This window comes from Musa acuminata, chromosome BXJ2-1 (genome assembly GCF_036884655.1).
Source record: "Musa acuminata AAA Group cultivar baxijiao chromosome BXJ2-1, Cavendish_Baxijiao_AAA, whole genome shotgun sequence".
Classification (NCBI taxonomy): Eukaryota; Viridiplantae; Streptophyta; class Magnoliopsida; order Zingiberales; family Musaceae; genus Musa; species Musa acuminata.
This window is the reverse complement of record NC_088338.1, coordinates 8,125,591-8,140,059: the sequence shown is the minus strand read 5'-3', so window position 1 is coordinate 8,140,059 and position 14,469 is coordinate 8,125,591. Positions and strand designations below refer to the sequence as shown.

Sequence of the window (14,469 nt, the reverse complement as noted above, 5' to 3'; positions counted from 1 at the left end):
TCAATGATTGCTTTGCTTTCCTAGACTTCGGCTTTATTATCCTTTCGAACGGTCTACTCAATGGTGGTGTTGACGATGCGCATAAGGCCAGTGGCTCTATGTGAAATTAATCTCTTTAGACGATAAGAATCAAAATTTTTTATTTATTCTTATTTAGTATCTTTTCTATACATGGCAGCACAATGCGGTAGCTTTCGTTGGTAGAGTCGACAATGTGATTAAATATTTTACTTTCGTAAATATAAAAATATCAATATAATTTTTTAAAATATATGAATCAAAATACACATAATATGCCTCAATTTATTTATGTGATGAGTTTAGCAAGTCGAGTACTCCCTACTTTTAGTCTAATTTAAATTCTATTTGGACGGAATTTGATATCTAAACTCAAACCTAAATCTAAATTACTCTATTCACTCCAAATTCAATTAGAAAAAAGACTAAAATTCGAGTCAACTGGATCCTACTGATGTCATATACTTAGGTTCTTATTAATTATTTTATAATCATAACAATATACCGTCTCATATTTTTATTCGAATACATTATATCGATAAAAAGAACAAAATAATTTTTTTTGTTCGATTTAATTATTATTATTTCCCATAATGACTTTATGCGAAAAAGAAAAAAGTCCAGCCTCTCGTTGTCGGGTCAAAGAGTTCCAAGCCGCGAACGCCATCCGTCGGATGCGTCGTTGACACGGCGGCTGGCGCACTTTGCTTTCCTGATCGGGAAAACGGACCTGCCTGCCACGCCGGGTGGTGGGTACAGCCACGAGAGAGAAAGAGAGAGAGAGAGAGAGAGAGAGAGGATAGTCGAGGAGGCGTGCGCGTTCGCGGTCGCGTGGGCGCATCATCGCAGCCGTGGAAATGGGGATGTGGTCCTCCCCTCTCCCATCAGCGTCAGCCGTTCCGACGAGATGAAATGAAGCAACCACTGGTGCTGCTCCCACGCCGCCTCCACCTCGGCCTACGAACTTCCCCTTCTTATTCGGCGAGGTAAAAGTTGATGGCGACAGAGATACTGATTAGCGCGGATTCGCCTCTCCCCTCCCCTCCCCCCCATTCTTTTAAAGCGAAGCATAATAGGTTGTTTTGCTTCGTATTCGTAGGTCGTCGGGCCGATCGGCGATGACGCCTCCACCGATCCTCTCCCTCGTGCTGCCCTCCGAGACCGGTCGGGTCCTCAGCATCCAATCTCACACGGTCCAGGTGTCCTTCTATTCCTTTCGTGGCCTCTTCTTTCTTTGTTACTCTTCTTGATCTCGTGCTTTTATGCGCCTTCTTTCCAGGGCTTTTCACAAGGTAGCTGAACTTTTTGATTAGGGTAGTTCTTGTTCTTGGTTAAGAGAATCTGATGACACAATTCTATGTGGTTTCGCCATTGTTTAGGGCTCTGGCTGGAGCATGCTTGAGTGACACCATGGATAAGAATGTTCTTTTTAGTATATAAATATCCCCATCGGCTGCAGGGGAATCTTCTTGAGTGTCCATTTCACGTGGTTTCTGATCACATTTTCACAACTAAGTGATCGATTCATCTAGTCGTGATGCAATTGTCTGCTTTTGAAACGCGCTTCGTCACTATAGATGGTAGATGGTAGATGGTAGAAAGAATCATAAACTGAAGAAAATTTTGTCTTCCTTTTGCGATGTCACTCTTTATATCATTGTTCTGGTCCAGGATATGTGAATGTGGGTTGCCTATAGTTGGTCTTGTGGTTTGGAGCATTAGAAGATGTCATTATGGCAGCCAATAAAATCATGCAGCTCTAAGGCATTACCTTCTGAGTAGCATCTCTACGGGGCAGTTTAATGTACTCCTGGTCAATACAATTCTCTGAGCTATCAGTCTTAGACTACCCTGATTATTTTCTAATCTCTTTACATGCCTATCATTGGATTTGCTAAGTAACAAGATATTAGTTATGTATTACTTTAACCGAAAAAGAAAAATAACATCTGTTTTAACTTAACAATTATAGGTGTATCAGAATTACGTTTCATTTTTTATTACCAGTACTTGTTTCTTCATCAGAGTTGATACTTTATATTGTCATCATGCTAATTCATGCTTTAGGCTTCCTCTTTACCTCATCATATATAGGAGCTACAACAGCAGTCCTGATAGACATAATTCCTTGGTGTGGTTAGCTGAAAATATGGAATGAAAGTCAACTTGATTAAATAAGGCTCATCGATTTTTACAGTTCATGGTGGGATGGTGGGATTTTATCTACTACTTTTTGGCTGCTAGTCATGGTAGTTTTTCTCTGGTTACATCATTGTCATAATGCTTGGACTCTGTTTCTTTGTTTCCAGGGATATGTTGGCAACAAATCTGCTGTCTTTCCTCTTCAGCTACTTGGCTATGATGTGGACCCTATCAACTCAGTTCAGTTTTCGAATCATACAGGCAAGCTGCTTTACATAACTTCCTTCCGACAGTCTCGGAATCAGAGGCCTCATTTACGGTGCGATATTATTTGCTGCTGTGTACGAGTGCATGGTTGAGCGGTGCACAGTTTGGATCAAATTCAGTTAGTGGTTTAACCAATAGTTGATTTTGCAGGATATCCAACATTTAAAGGGCATGTTCTTAATGGCCAACAGCTGTGTGATCTGATTGAAGGCCTTTCAGAAAATCATCTATTATATTACACCCATTTATTAACAGGTTGGCCTTTTATTTTATGCTGCATTGCTGTTGCTCAGCAATTTTGCAAAACAAATTACCTGTTGAAGATTTAATGGATAAAGTGACATTTTTCTTTACTTATTTAACATTATCATTTGTTTATTTAAACTTGTTTTTCATCTTATAGCGGAATTGTCTTATTTTTGTGTCTGTTTTTTTTGTCATGCAAAAATAGTTCGCACCATCAAATCGAGTCAAATGAGTTTTTAGTTATGCAGGGCAGTGATAGTTATCATGTACAATTCACATTTCCAACCATGATCATGGGATCTCTGGACAAAATCAGAGTTCAATGAGCAGTAAGAAGGGCCCATAGACTTAGCGTCCGCTGTAATACCAGAAGCTTCTTTATGGATACCAATTAAGGTGTTGATATTAAGCACTTGTATTTTTAATCAGACAAAGGCCATCTTCATCAACAAAGAAATATTTTGGGGATGTGGATCGATTATACTTCTGGAAATTGCAAAAAAGAAAAAAAGAAAAGAATCTTTTGGCAAGCTTCAGATATCAATTTGCTATTGTCTCTGGAGAATAACTGTTCACTGTACGAAGGAGCCCATGTTGTAATTGAAGGGTAGGAGGGAACAAGTGTACATATGATGTCAAAGTGGAATTCAACCTATCATCCGATAGTGCTTTCCATAAACAATAAATAGTTCTTTAGGAGGATCTATCAAACAAAAAGTGTTCCAACCTATCTTGTGTTATTATGATGACATCAAGAATTGTTTCAACCTGAAAGCACCAGGTTCTAAACAGAACTCAAAAAATTAGGAAAGTAGTAGTTACTGCACAACTGATCAGTACAAGATTCTACTTCTAAATGCTATGATGCGATTTCCAAGATGAAGAACAATGTAGGCAATGACTTTGTAGAGACTTGAACATGCACCATATGTGAATGTTCATGTCCATTTATGGGATTAATGTATAATTCCAATTTAAAATGTGTGCTACACGCTTGATGTTCCTTAATGTTGAAATTGTTAACTGTCATTCTTTAGCATAGATGTGATGTTATGTATTTGAGTGACATCTAGTGTATTAAAAAGTTTTGTTTCTATGAAGTTATCATTGAGGTTTAGCAAGTCTTGTTTGTATTTGCATGCCACTATTTATTGTAAACCTATATGTAAATTCTGGAAAAATGTATTAGCAGCAAATGCATTGTTTTTATCACAGATCTTCTATCATTTTATTTCTGCACAGTAAGTTCTCACAAATTTTGCAAGTCTGCAGGTTATATTGGTTCAGTTTCATTTCTGGAAATGGTATTACAAGTTGTGGAGAGACTGCGGGTGGTCAATCCTGGACTTCTATATGGTTAGTTTTTGACAAACTTTCTTTTTCTTAAACAAGCACAGTGTTTGACTTGCCATGCATTACAAGGCTTGATGGTAAATTTGTCTTAATTCTCTAAGAAGCATCCAAACTTTTGATTTTCTGTTATGGGATACTGAGAGAGTGTATTGGTCAAGTTATATTTTGACTTTACTCGATTTTTTAAAAAATGTATGATTAACAAATTTGATTACTGTACAATGGCAAAAGATAGAGATCAAAATATTAAAAATAATGAATTGTGAAATATATTTATCAATGTTGAAATGATATCTAGATGATATACTTATGTTCTCATGTAATCTTCCTATTTCGAATTGAGCCTGTGTAAAAGAAATAAACACCTTAGTTGACTTAACCATCTGAATGCAATAGATGGTTGTTCTGGAAATATTTACTTGAGCAAGATGTTGGAGAAATGAGAAATTCCACATGAGATTTTCCAGAAAACCAATTTATACAGGAGTCCTTTAACTATCTTTGAGCCTGGAGCCTCTTTTATACTTTCAAATTTAGGGAAGTAACCTTACAAAGTTTGGTCAAATCTTCTGTAAAACTCTATTTTGAGTTGTACCAGGTAGCCTGTTTGTAACTGTTGGTATAATTCTTCAGTGATGCTGTTGATAGGGTATACTTTCACAATATTTTCTCATCCTGGAATTTATTAGACTTCTTCTTACTAGTTTGTGATCCTGTTATGGGAGATGAAGGAAAGCTATATGTTGCACCTGATCTGGTTTCTGTATATCGTGAGAAGGTCAGTTATTGACAGCTCGTCTTCTACTTTGGCACTTGTTGTTACTTCATTTGTTCTGAAATCTCTTTAATATTGGTTTATATACAGTCATTATCGGTTTTGATGGTCTGTAAACTTATTTCATACATAAGTTAAATTTGGATTTGAATGAAATGTGTTACTTTAATTTGGGATAAATCATGCCTGATATTGATATCTGAGAAGCATAAAATTAATCTTTTGGGCAAATTGGATGGAAGTTTTCAAAACAATAGTACATGAAAGTGATGAAAGCATATGCAAACTACTGAACAGTCAGGAAGAACTAAAAAATGCGATTATATATATATATATATATATATATATATATATATATATATATATATATATATATATATATATATTGGGGATAAGACGCCACTCCAGCAGATTACTTATTATGCTGCTTGGCTCCTCCAAGTTTATATTAAAGGCTTTAGAGTTTCCAATTGAATAAAAATCACTGACACCAAGGAAACCAACTGGCAACCCACTTGGTGGATGGTAGAGCACTTCCAACGAGATGACTGTCATCCCGATATGCTAGCTCCTCAAGAGAAAATCCACTTTGTTAGAGATGACAGTAAGTTACACATAATTTTTCGGTTCACCTTCACAATTTGCTACCATATGCAACTTATGGAAATCACAAAACAAAACAAAAAAAGACCTGTATTTGTCTTCTATTGAATTTATAGAGCTTCCCAGTATTTACTATATTATGACTTGAACAAGACCTTCATATCAAGTTGTTCCTTCGGCTATATATATCAGACTTGCTAGATAGTAGATAGTGCTTTCCATTTTTTTCCTTTCTTTTCTTTACTACCTTATTAAAATTCAGCTGGAAAATACTAACAATATTCCTTGGTAGGTTGTTCCTGTTGCTTCAATGCTTACCCCTAACCATTTTGAAATCGAGCTGCTAACAGGATTGAGGTACAATTGCATTTTTCTTGTTTGAATTATCTTGATAAAGCCCCATGAAAAAATTCTTAGGATATCAAATCATTAATTGAGAGGACTGGATAGCATTGTAATCCTTAGGTTTTGTAATGTAACATTTGATCAGATGGTCAATTGCTGAACTTTTCATTTTGGATGTTCTAGTAGAAATCATCTATGGTGCTGTTTGAACTAGGATTTGCAAAAGGAATACTCATGTTTCCACGTGTTCTTGGAAAAGGAATCTTGCTTCTAATAAGCTGGGAATTGAAAAAGGATAAGCTAGAATATATTTTTTGATAATGAAGGAGAAAGAACTATTTTTGTTTGAATTCTTTTAATAATATTTTTTTATTTTGTAGAATTACATCTGAAAGTGATGGGTTGAAAGCTTGTAATATTCTTCATGCAGCTGGACCTTCAAAGGTTTATTTTTATTACATGAAAGCTACTCATTTACCTCCCTTTGCCTAATTTTAGATTTGACTAGCTGGATAGACTTCTCATGCAACCATACACTAATTTGTCTTCAAATTTTGAAAATGTTACTTGTGCTTAAGTAATTGACTTCTGGAATTATAAATTGCACTCATGTGCCATTTCACATTTCTTCGTACTTTACATATGCGTACATGCACCCTTTAACACTGATCATTGGATTAATTGACAATATTCTTCAGTTAACACATGTTTGCACAATGCTGGTTGGGTGTTCCCTGCCATGCCATTGGGCATGTTGTAGTGGTGGCCTTGTGGAGTAGAGCTCATGTTGGCTGGCATGTAAAGATTGAAAACCTTGGCTTGCATGCAGACACTTGTTTTTTGTACCAAGCATTTGATAGAAACCAAGTTTGTAAAATTACAAAGAAATTATAAACGGTTTAAACAAAAATATTTCTTTCTTTTGATTGTTTTAGGATTAGGCAAAATGATTTGGATATGAATGTCTTTATATTATGGAATTATTTGAAAGGTTGTGCCTTCTTGGAGTGGTACAGTTGTCCATGGTGGTCACGACATATTGGGTTTTGAGTTGCGGAACAAGCTCTTTGCAAGTGGGGTTAGTTTTATGGACATTTGATCCATCATAAACCACATAATGACTATTGACACCTTATTTATTGATGGATATTTTTCAGCATTATTGGAAAATGCAAATAAAAGAGTGCATTTAGCTGAAGTATTGCTTATAAACTTATCGAGCTGAAGTACATCAACCATGTGTCAGATATCGAGTCATAAATGTAAACAAAATGCAGAATATGTTCTAAGTGTATGCTCTATATTGCTGTTGTATTATGTAAGCAATGAAATTAACTATGCTAATCAGCTATGTCATCGATGTTTATAATTGAGGCAGGATCCAGTGGAACATTTTCATACAAATACAATGTAGAATATTTGAACCCACATAAATGTTAGTTTGACTTGCAAAATTGCCCCTTGATGGAGCTTAATGGCAGAAGATGATCTATGTAGTCAACCCTATAGCTGGGATCTGTGGCTCATTGTTTGTATTGCCTCATGGGCTACTTAAGCACCTAAGGGAATTGATTCTATTTAGTAGTAAAAATAACTCTTCAACACATTGAAAGTTGAGATTGGTGTTCCAATCCGGAAAAAAACATCATATGTTTGGAAACATTTTATTATTCTTTCTTTGCAACTAACGACAAATAATTTAAGTTAAACAACTTACATAACTTGTGATACTTATTTTACAGTTAGGCCCAGTTTCACTTTAATTTACTACCTGATTTATCCATAAAATTTGCAATTATTACTGGACGTACCAACTGAACAAGCATTTAGTTTCTTCTTTTCTATGATTTCTTCTGCCCATGATTCTGTTTTCTTCTTTTCATTTGCATAGTTGTGATTCAATTTGAATTCTTAACTCCAGGTGGTGATAACAAGCTTGAGTATAAAAGAAAAAGTCTTCCTCATTGGCAGTCATCAGAAAGTAAAGGTATTGTTCCAAAGTTCATAGTCTGCATGTTAAAACATCCTGATGATGCTATTTGCAGGGAGATTGACACTAATGAAGTTTTTGACTAGTATATGGAAGGAATTTTTGTTGATTATTTGTGCTCTATACATTTCATTTAGAATTTTAAACTATTAGTTTTGCATCTAGTCCATTTATGTCTTGCATGGAAATAAGCTGTCTGATGAGGCATTGTGATATGTTCTATATCATTCTATTTTTTTTGCCTTTAACTCTTAAAATAAGCTTTCTCTCTTTTTAAAGAGAAAAAGAATACTTCAGTACTATATGTTGGATTTCATTTTACTATTTCATAATAAGGGGTGTTTTTGGAAAGTCATTGGTACATGCATCTTCCTTTAGCAGCATATTTGTTGCTTAAATAAAACTTGTTTTCTTCTTGCTCTTTTACTAATAATTTGGGATCACCAGTTGCATGTTGTTACAATCTCTCTGTTTTAGTTGGTTTACAGCAGAACACTGCTGCTTCTTATATCATTCAAAGTCTCCTCTGCGTAAATAATTGTCATTTCCTTGTTTATGTTGATCAATAACTTGGAAGCACTGGATGCAAGTTGTCTATATTGTCAATGTCTCTGGATTTTGTTCATGACTATTTTTTATGTAATTCAGAGGCTGTATAATGCTTATCAGTTCCTTGTCAAAGTTTATCACTTAACATAGCTTGTAAATCTTGGTTCTAACAAATCTGTTAAACCCTCTTATAGATGATATGCTGATCTAAGCCATAACAAATTAAATTGTGTATGCGATGAACACATGGCAATCATGATGACCTGCAGAAGATGTAGAGATAATGGTTTGTTTGCTAGAACATTATGTGAATCACAAGGGTGAAGTTGGTAGCAACAGATGGTACAGACCAATGGATACAGTAACTATTGAGTTAGTGAATCATGCCTGCCTGCTAATCTACATATTCATCATGGGAGTTTTAATTATTGTTCAAAGACAATTTTAAGAGTGCATAATAGAAATCTTTGGGTACAAAAGGTGAAACTGTTAATCATTCTATTCTGCTACTTGTATATCTATTTTGTTGCAAGACAACATCAGCTCATTGCCTGATTTGCAGGGTCAATCACCACAGCAGTTTAAGATAGTGATTCCTAAGATTCCTGCATATTTTACGGTATGCATTACATATTACTGAAGAAATGGTTTTCTGGGTTCTTGTAAATTGCCTTTTTCCTTTTATGTTTTGCATGTATTTCTGGTATTGATGCTATTTTGAAACGGTCCACAAATTGAATTCATATGATATCTTTTTAGTATCAACCAAGCTCTTTCAGATGTCTTTGATGAGATGGATCATTTTTGCAATATGATTTTTTTTGGAGGTGGATAAGCCTTATGTCCTACACCATTTCTTTCATATTGAACATGTCATTATGGTGTTTTTCCTGTAAATAACTGGCTTACACAAGTGACCCCTGAGTGTTTCAGCATTTAGCTTGCTTCTCGATATCAACTTACATGGGAGGATTTCTGGCTTATTCTTCCGTGTATGACTTGAAACTTGAACCTTGAAGTCCACTGAGTCTTAATATGTCTTTTTAATCAATTACCTGTAATCATGATGTCTCTTTTTTTCCTATGGATGCCAATCGAATTCTTTGTCATACTCTCTATCTTGATTTTGTTACATAATAATAAAGATGCTTATGCCAGCAGAACTAACTTTTTGCTAGTCTTCGACACTAGCTCATCTTTTTATTGTTATCATGGAATATAAATGCTTATGATGTTGATCTTTTTACATTATGGTGGGGTAATAATCTGCAGGGCAGTGGTGATCTGATGACAGCACTTTTACTGGGATGGAGCAACGTAAGGCTTCACATTTCTTGCTACTTGACCTTGTTATCGCAAATCAATTACTTCTGCTTTATGGAGTGTAGCAATGTTTATTTCTTTTCTTGGGTGTATTTGATGTTTAGATATATCCAGATAACCTTGAGAAAGCATCAGAGCTTGCAGTGTCAAGTTTACAGGTACTCATTCTTTGGCCTTAGTATTACTACAAACTCAAAAAGAAAAAAGAGAAAAAACTATCAGACAATCTTTCAGAGCTTTTTTTTTTGCTTTTGGTTGGGTCTCATCTCTTTTGCAGGTTCTTATTTGTGTTAAACTACTCATGTTTAAATATTAAATGTGTTAAAAGGTACGCATATGAAAAATAGTAAACAATACTAAATAAGAAATATATGATCAACCTGACATAGTAATATGCAACTCTAAAATTCAAGTTAAACTACTTCTTTTGACTACTCAAAGCTCGGGTGAGACTTACGAATTGTCTGTTGCCAAAATCATAAAAAAAAAACCCATCCATATATGCTCCTGTTGTGCACCTGATACCAACTCCTCTATCCCACTTTTATTCTAAACAAATTTGTTGCTCCATCGTCCATATTATTCTGAGCACTCTCATTCTTTTACAGAATTTCCACTTGCTGTGCTTGCTAATTTTGTTTGCCAGTATATACAGCCATGGATTCTCCTGTCTCAATCATAGTTTGATGATTCTTTGATGCTTTCTATAATGGTTCTTTATCAAACTTTGTTACAGACAATTTTAACTTCCATTTTTTTTTTTCCGCACTTACATCCTTTAGTACTTGGTACATAAACTTGTATAGTACAAGTTTCCTTGTAAATATTCCAAACCCAAACCAAACTTGTTTGTATTATGACTTGAATCAAGTACTTTCAACTTCACAAATTAATGTTTCATTAGGTGCTCCGAGCGTACCCATATTCCAGCATGTGATAACGTTTTTGATATCTGCAGGCTGTGTTGCAGCGAACACTGGCAGATTACACGACCGCAGGTTTTGATCCACAATCGAGCAGTCTAGAAATCCGATTGGTACAGAGCCAAGATGATATTAGGAACCCAGAAATTAAATTGAAGGCGGAGAGTTATACTTGAAGAAGGCTTGATCATCGTGGTTAAAGGATTACTACTTGCTTAATAAGGTTGAGAATGATAAAGGCATCACCCAAGCCTTTTTGTACGTCATCCTTTTGTTGGAGATACTCTTTTGGGGGTGTTGGGGAAATCCTTTGAATATATATCAAGGACAAACAGATCAATAGAAACCATCTTATTCTCTGTTAATCTACTCAACAAGCTTTTAGCTTTAGTTGGCTGAACCAGATTTAGGAAAGATTTTTGTGCATTTGCAAGTTCTACTCCTGATCCTTTTAGGGATTCATCGCTTCTTATCATCAGTCATTTCAGGACAAATAGCATCAACTTCATTATCTCAAATAAATAGATATGATTTACCCTTGCATCATAACATCTCCAATTTCTGCATCATACGTACACAACCCAATTGGAAGAAGTGGTCTCTTCTGAATCATTCATCTTCCAAATTGTCATCTCTTTCCGAACATAAAAAGAAAATTTCGAAACTATCGTCACGCTCATATGGGGCAACGATATTTCCGAAAAATATGATGCTGTTAAGAAATGATTTATTTTATATAAAACCTTTGGATCGCACTGAAATTGAAATTTGGTGTGTAAATCATAACCCAAGGGTTTATAGTGAAAGATAATCAAATCAATCACATAATAAATCATGATTTCTAAGAGATGTCAAATCTTTTTTTTTATAAGGTAGGAATTAGAAATATCTAATCTTCTCATGATCATAAGAATCATTATGATATGATTGGATACGACATCCAACTTGTACACATGAAGCTCTCGAGTAGTTATCATTGTCAAGTACACAGCTACCACACCATAATCTAAAACAAGGAATCATGAGACCAGATAAATGCCTTTCCATTAATAAATAAATAAAAAAAGAAGGATGCCAAATTAGCAAAGAAACAAATCGATCCACAGTGCAACGAGAAGACAATCATCGATCCTTATATAATCTCAAATGTGATGCACGAAGCCAAAACATGGACTCTACCGGACAAGACCTTACCAACCCAATATGCTTGATCAAGCTGAGACCATACGATTATGCTGGCACATGACCTGAATGATCCGTGCTGTGTTATACATGCAAATTAAGATTCACATCCCAAAGTACCGGTGCTACCACCACATGGACATGTAGTAGTAGTAGTACGACAGATGCTGGCCCCCCAATTCTGTCAATAGTAATCGAGCAACCACTTACGTGAATGGCATAATTCCGATGGATATGGCTGATAGAATTGGTAATAATTACTGGTTTAATAGGAGGCGCTCCTTGACTCGGTCAACGAGTAATTACATGTATCAGTCCCTTCCTACAACCGATCGTGTACTATCAACTTATGACACGAGACATGCAGTACTACTAATGTTCGTCCTCCACTGTTGCATGCAGTACAAGGCGTGGAGGAGGAGTACAACTAGGAAAGATGTACCGCAGCTGCCTGCCTGTGAATGTGTCTGTGTATGTTACTATATATGGATCCCAATTCCATCAAAACCGATATGGAATCCGCCTTGCGAATGGAGTTGCTGAAACCTTAGACACGAAGTCCATTTCGCAGCTGGAGGACTCGGCCAGTATGTAAGTCTTAGTCTCTTTACCCCCACATCTACATGCCCCCATCCTACCTATATAAAAGCCTGTAGACAAAGTTCTTAACATATAAATCGTGCACTAATCGAAGGTTATGTGTTGTAAGTAGTAATACATAAAACACATTCTACGTGTTTTCATCTCGCAGTGATGCATGGATTTGCTCAACTTTCTGTGTCACGCACGCACATACACCGACGGTAGAAAAGGAACATATGTCCTTTCCGATCTGCAGTGTTTAGTTAATTCTTTATAGCGCACTCTTTGATGGCGTGTTCTGTGCTTGCTCAGCGTTCTATTCATGCTTGTTCGTGACCATGCCATTCCATCGTGTCCAACAGATAAACGAGCTCCGCGATGGGTAGGAAAAGGAAGTGAGGACTCACATGGCAGTGGTAGACGTAACCCAGGCACAGCAGTGGCATCAGCTGCTTCTCGGATAACCTAACTACATGATGAAGATAGAGATTTGAATCCAGGATTTTACGATGACCTATTATCAAGGTTTTTTATCATCTAGGTGTCGGAGGGGGTGCGCTTGAGGGTGGCGGCGACGTCGGAGACCTTGCGGCCGAGCATGAGGGAGGCCATCATCTCGTCGTTACGGCGGATGTTCTCCAGCCGCCGGCGCTCGTACTCCGTCAGGGTATCCGACGCCATAAGCGAGTCGGCGACGAGAGAGAGAGAGAGAGGGCTTATTATCATCTAAACTAGTCAACCCCAAAGTCAAATATCTGTCATTCCCACCTACACCAATTGCGTACCTATATATAGATTTGAGTCATATCCCTTTTCTTAATATATAATCATCAAACCAATATTTGAAATATTAGTACTATGGTCCACATGTCACATAGTTCTATCTTGTATGGATTAGGATCTATCATTAGGCTAGCAAATATTTTTTATTTTATTTTATTTAAAAAAAATCAAAATTATGATTAATTGTAAATAATTTTAATTAATAATGTGATATGAGGATGCATATTTCTACAAAATTTCCAAAGGTAGGTTAGTCCCATATTAATGATCGGTTTGATGCAGAAGGCCGAGCCGGGTTACGTCTGACATTGCCCTGCGAGTGTTCATCACCTGCGCCACCTGTTTAACGGGTTAGGCATCGTGCCATTTCGAATCAACGAGACTGCTCTTCGATGGCTACATGTCGAACGAAGGTATGGGGTTAGTGCAACCACAGACAGTCTAATTATGCTTCCATTGTTCTAATGTCTTCGGACAGCAGCACTTCCTATGTGCTTCGACCACAGTCTTAGTAGGATCACCAAGGCAGTGACAACAGATTTTACATGGTCGGGGATGAAGAGAGCGTGAAGCCCATAAATCGAGACACATCAACATCTAATACGATTACAGGAAGTTTATACGGAATTCGTCTCCTTCACATCTATTGCTTGGATCGATGACCATAAATCAACGTTGCACGTTGCACTTCACCGCGCTGTTCTTCTGCGTCATGCACGCCTTGAACGCATCCAGATCCACCAACGGTCTCGCCCTCGCCCTCACCGCCTGAAACGTCGCTAGATGCCGGTGATCAAGTGGATGGTTGTCCCCCCCGTCAGGCTGATCACCTCCCACACCTCGGTGTTCCTCGATTTCAGCATCTTCGTCGTTGGGTCTTTGAATCTCTTCCCGTTGATGTACAGGTGTGTCGGGTTGCTCGTCGCGCTCTGTGTAGTCATACATCACGATGTACCTCGTCACCATCGCCTTCCTCTTGTCCACTACCAAATAGTTTTGATTAAGCTTGACGGTATCCTCGGTTCATTCATAGTCTTCTTCGATGATAGGATGAACTTGATCACCTTGCTGTTGAGGGTGCTCGTCGGAGTTTTGTTAGGGTACGAATATGGTGCGTTGTTAGTCAATAAAATCGTTGAGGTGTTTGACTTGGAGAAGTCGATGACCACATCATAGATCTAAATCGATGCGAGGATGATCACTGATGTGGCGATGGGCTACATGCTATGGAACTCATAAAATCGTTGAGGTGTTTGACTTGGAAAAGTCGATGACCACATCATAGATCTAAATCGACGCGAGGATGATCACTGGTGTAGCAATGGGCTTATGAAGGTACGTGCTATCGAATTTCATTTTGAAGTATCAATCAAGCTTATCTTAGGTAG

At 36.9% G+C, this 14,469-nt stretch overlaps 1 protein-coding gene and 1 long non-coding RNA gene across 5 annotated transcripts; both read left to right on the top strand.

Moving 5' to 3' along the window:
- The first annotated feature begins 704 nt into the window (after window positions 1–704).
- LOC135598755 (pyridoxal kinase-like) lies at window positions 705–10,924 on the top strand. 2 transcript variants are annotated; one of them, XM_065093041.1, is made up of 13 exons: window positions 705–1,004; window positions 1,118–1,217; window positions 2,328–2,421; window positions 2,578–2,682; window positions 3,946–4,029; window positions 4,731–4,804; window positions 5,697–5,761; window positions 6,130–6,193; window positions 7,671–7,736; window positions 8,851–8,907; window positions 9,561–9,605; window positions 9,716–9,769; window positions 10,570–10,924. In XM_065093041.1, the coding sequence occupies exons 1-13, from the start codon at window positions 931–933 to the stop codon at window positions 10,708–10,710; spliced, it is 1,023 nt and encodes a 340-aa protein (XP_064949113.1). In that variant the 5' UTR covers window positions 705–930; the 3' UTR covers window positions 10,711–10,924. The 2 variants fall into 2 exon arrangements, with proteins under 2 accessions (XP_064949113.1, XP_064949111.1); XM_065093039.1 differs by lacking the exon at window positions 8,851–8,907 and having other exon boundaries at window positions 784–1,004.
- A 1,249-nt stretch (window positions 10,925–12,173) lies between these two features.
- On the top strand, window positions 12,174–14,238 carry LOC135598754 (uncharacterized). Of its 3 annotated transcripts, none has more exons than XR_010481699.1 (3): window positions 12,174–12,307; window positions 12,661–13,494; window positions 13,563–14,238. It is a non-coding gene; the product is annotated as an uncharacterized LOC135598754 (long non-coding RNA). The 3 variants fall into 3 exon arrangements; XR_010481701.1 differs by adding an exon at window positions 12,468–12,519 and having other exon boundaries at window positions 12,226–12,307; window positions 12,661–14,107; XR_010481700.1 differs by adding an exon at window positions 12,468–12,560 and having other exon boundaries at window positions 12,226–12,307; window positions 12,661–14,107.
- The last annotated feature ends 231 nt before the right edge of the window (window positions 14,239–14,469 follow it).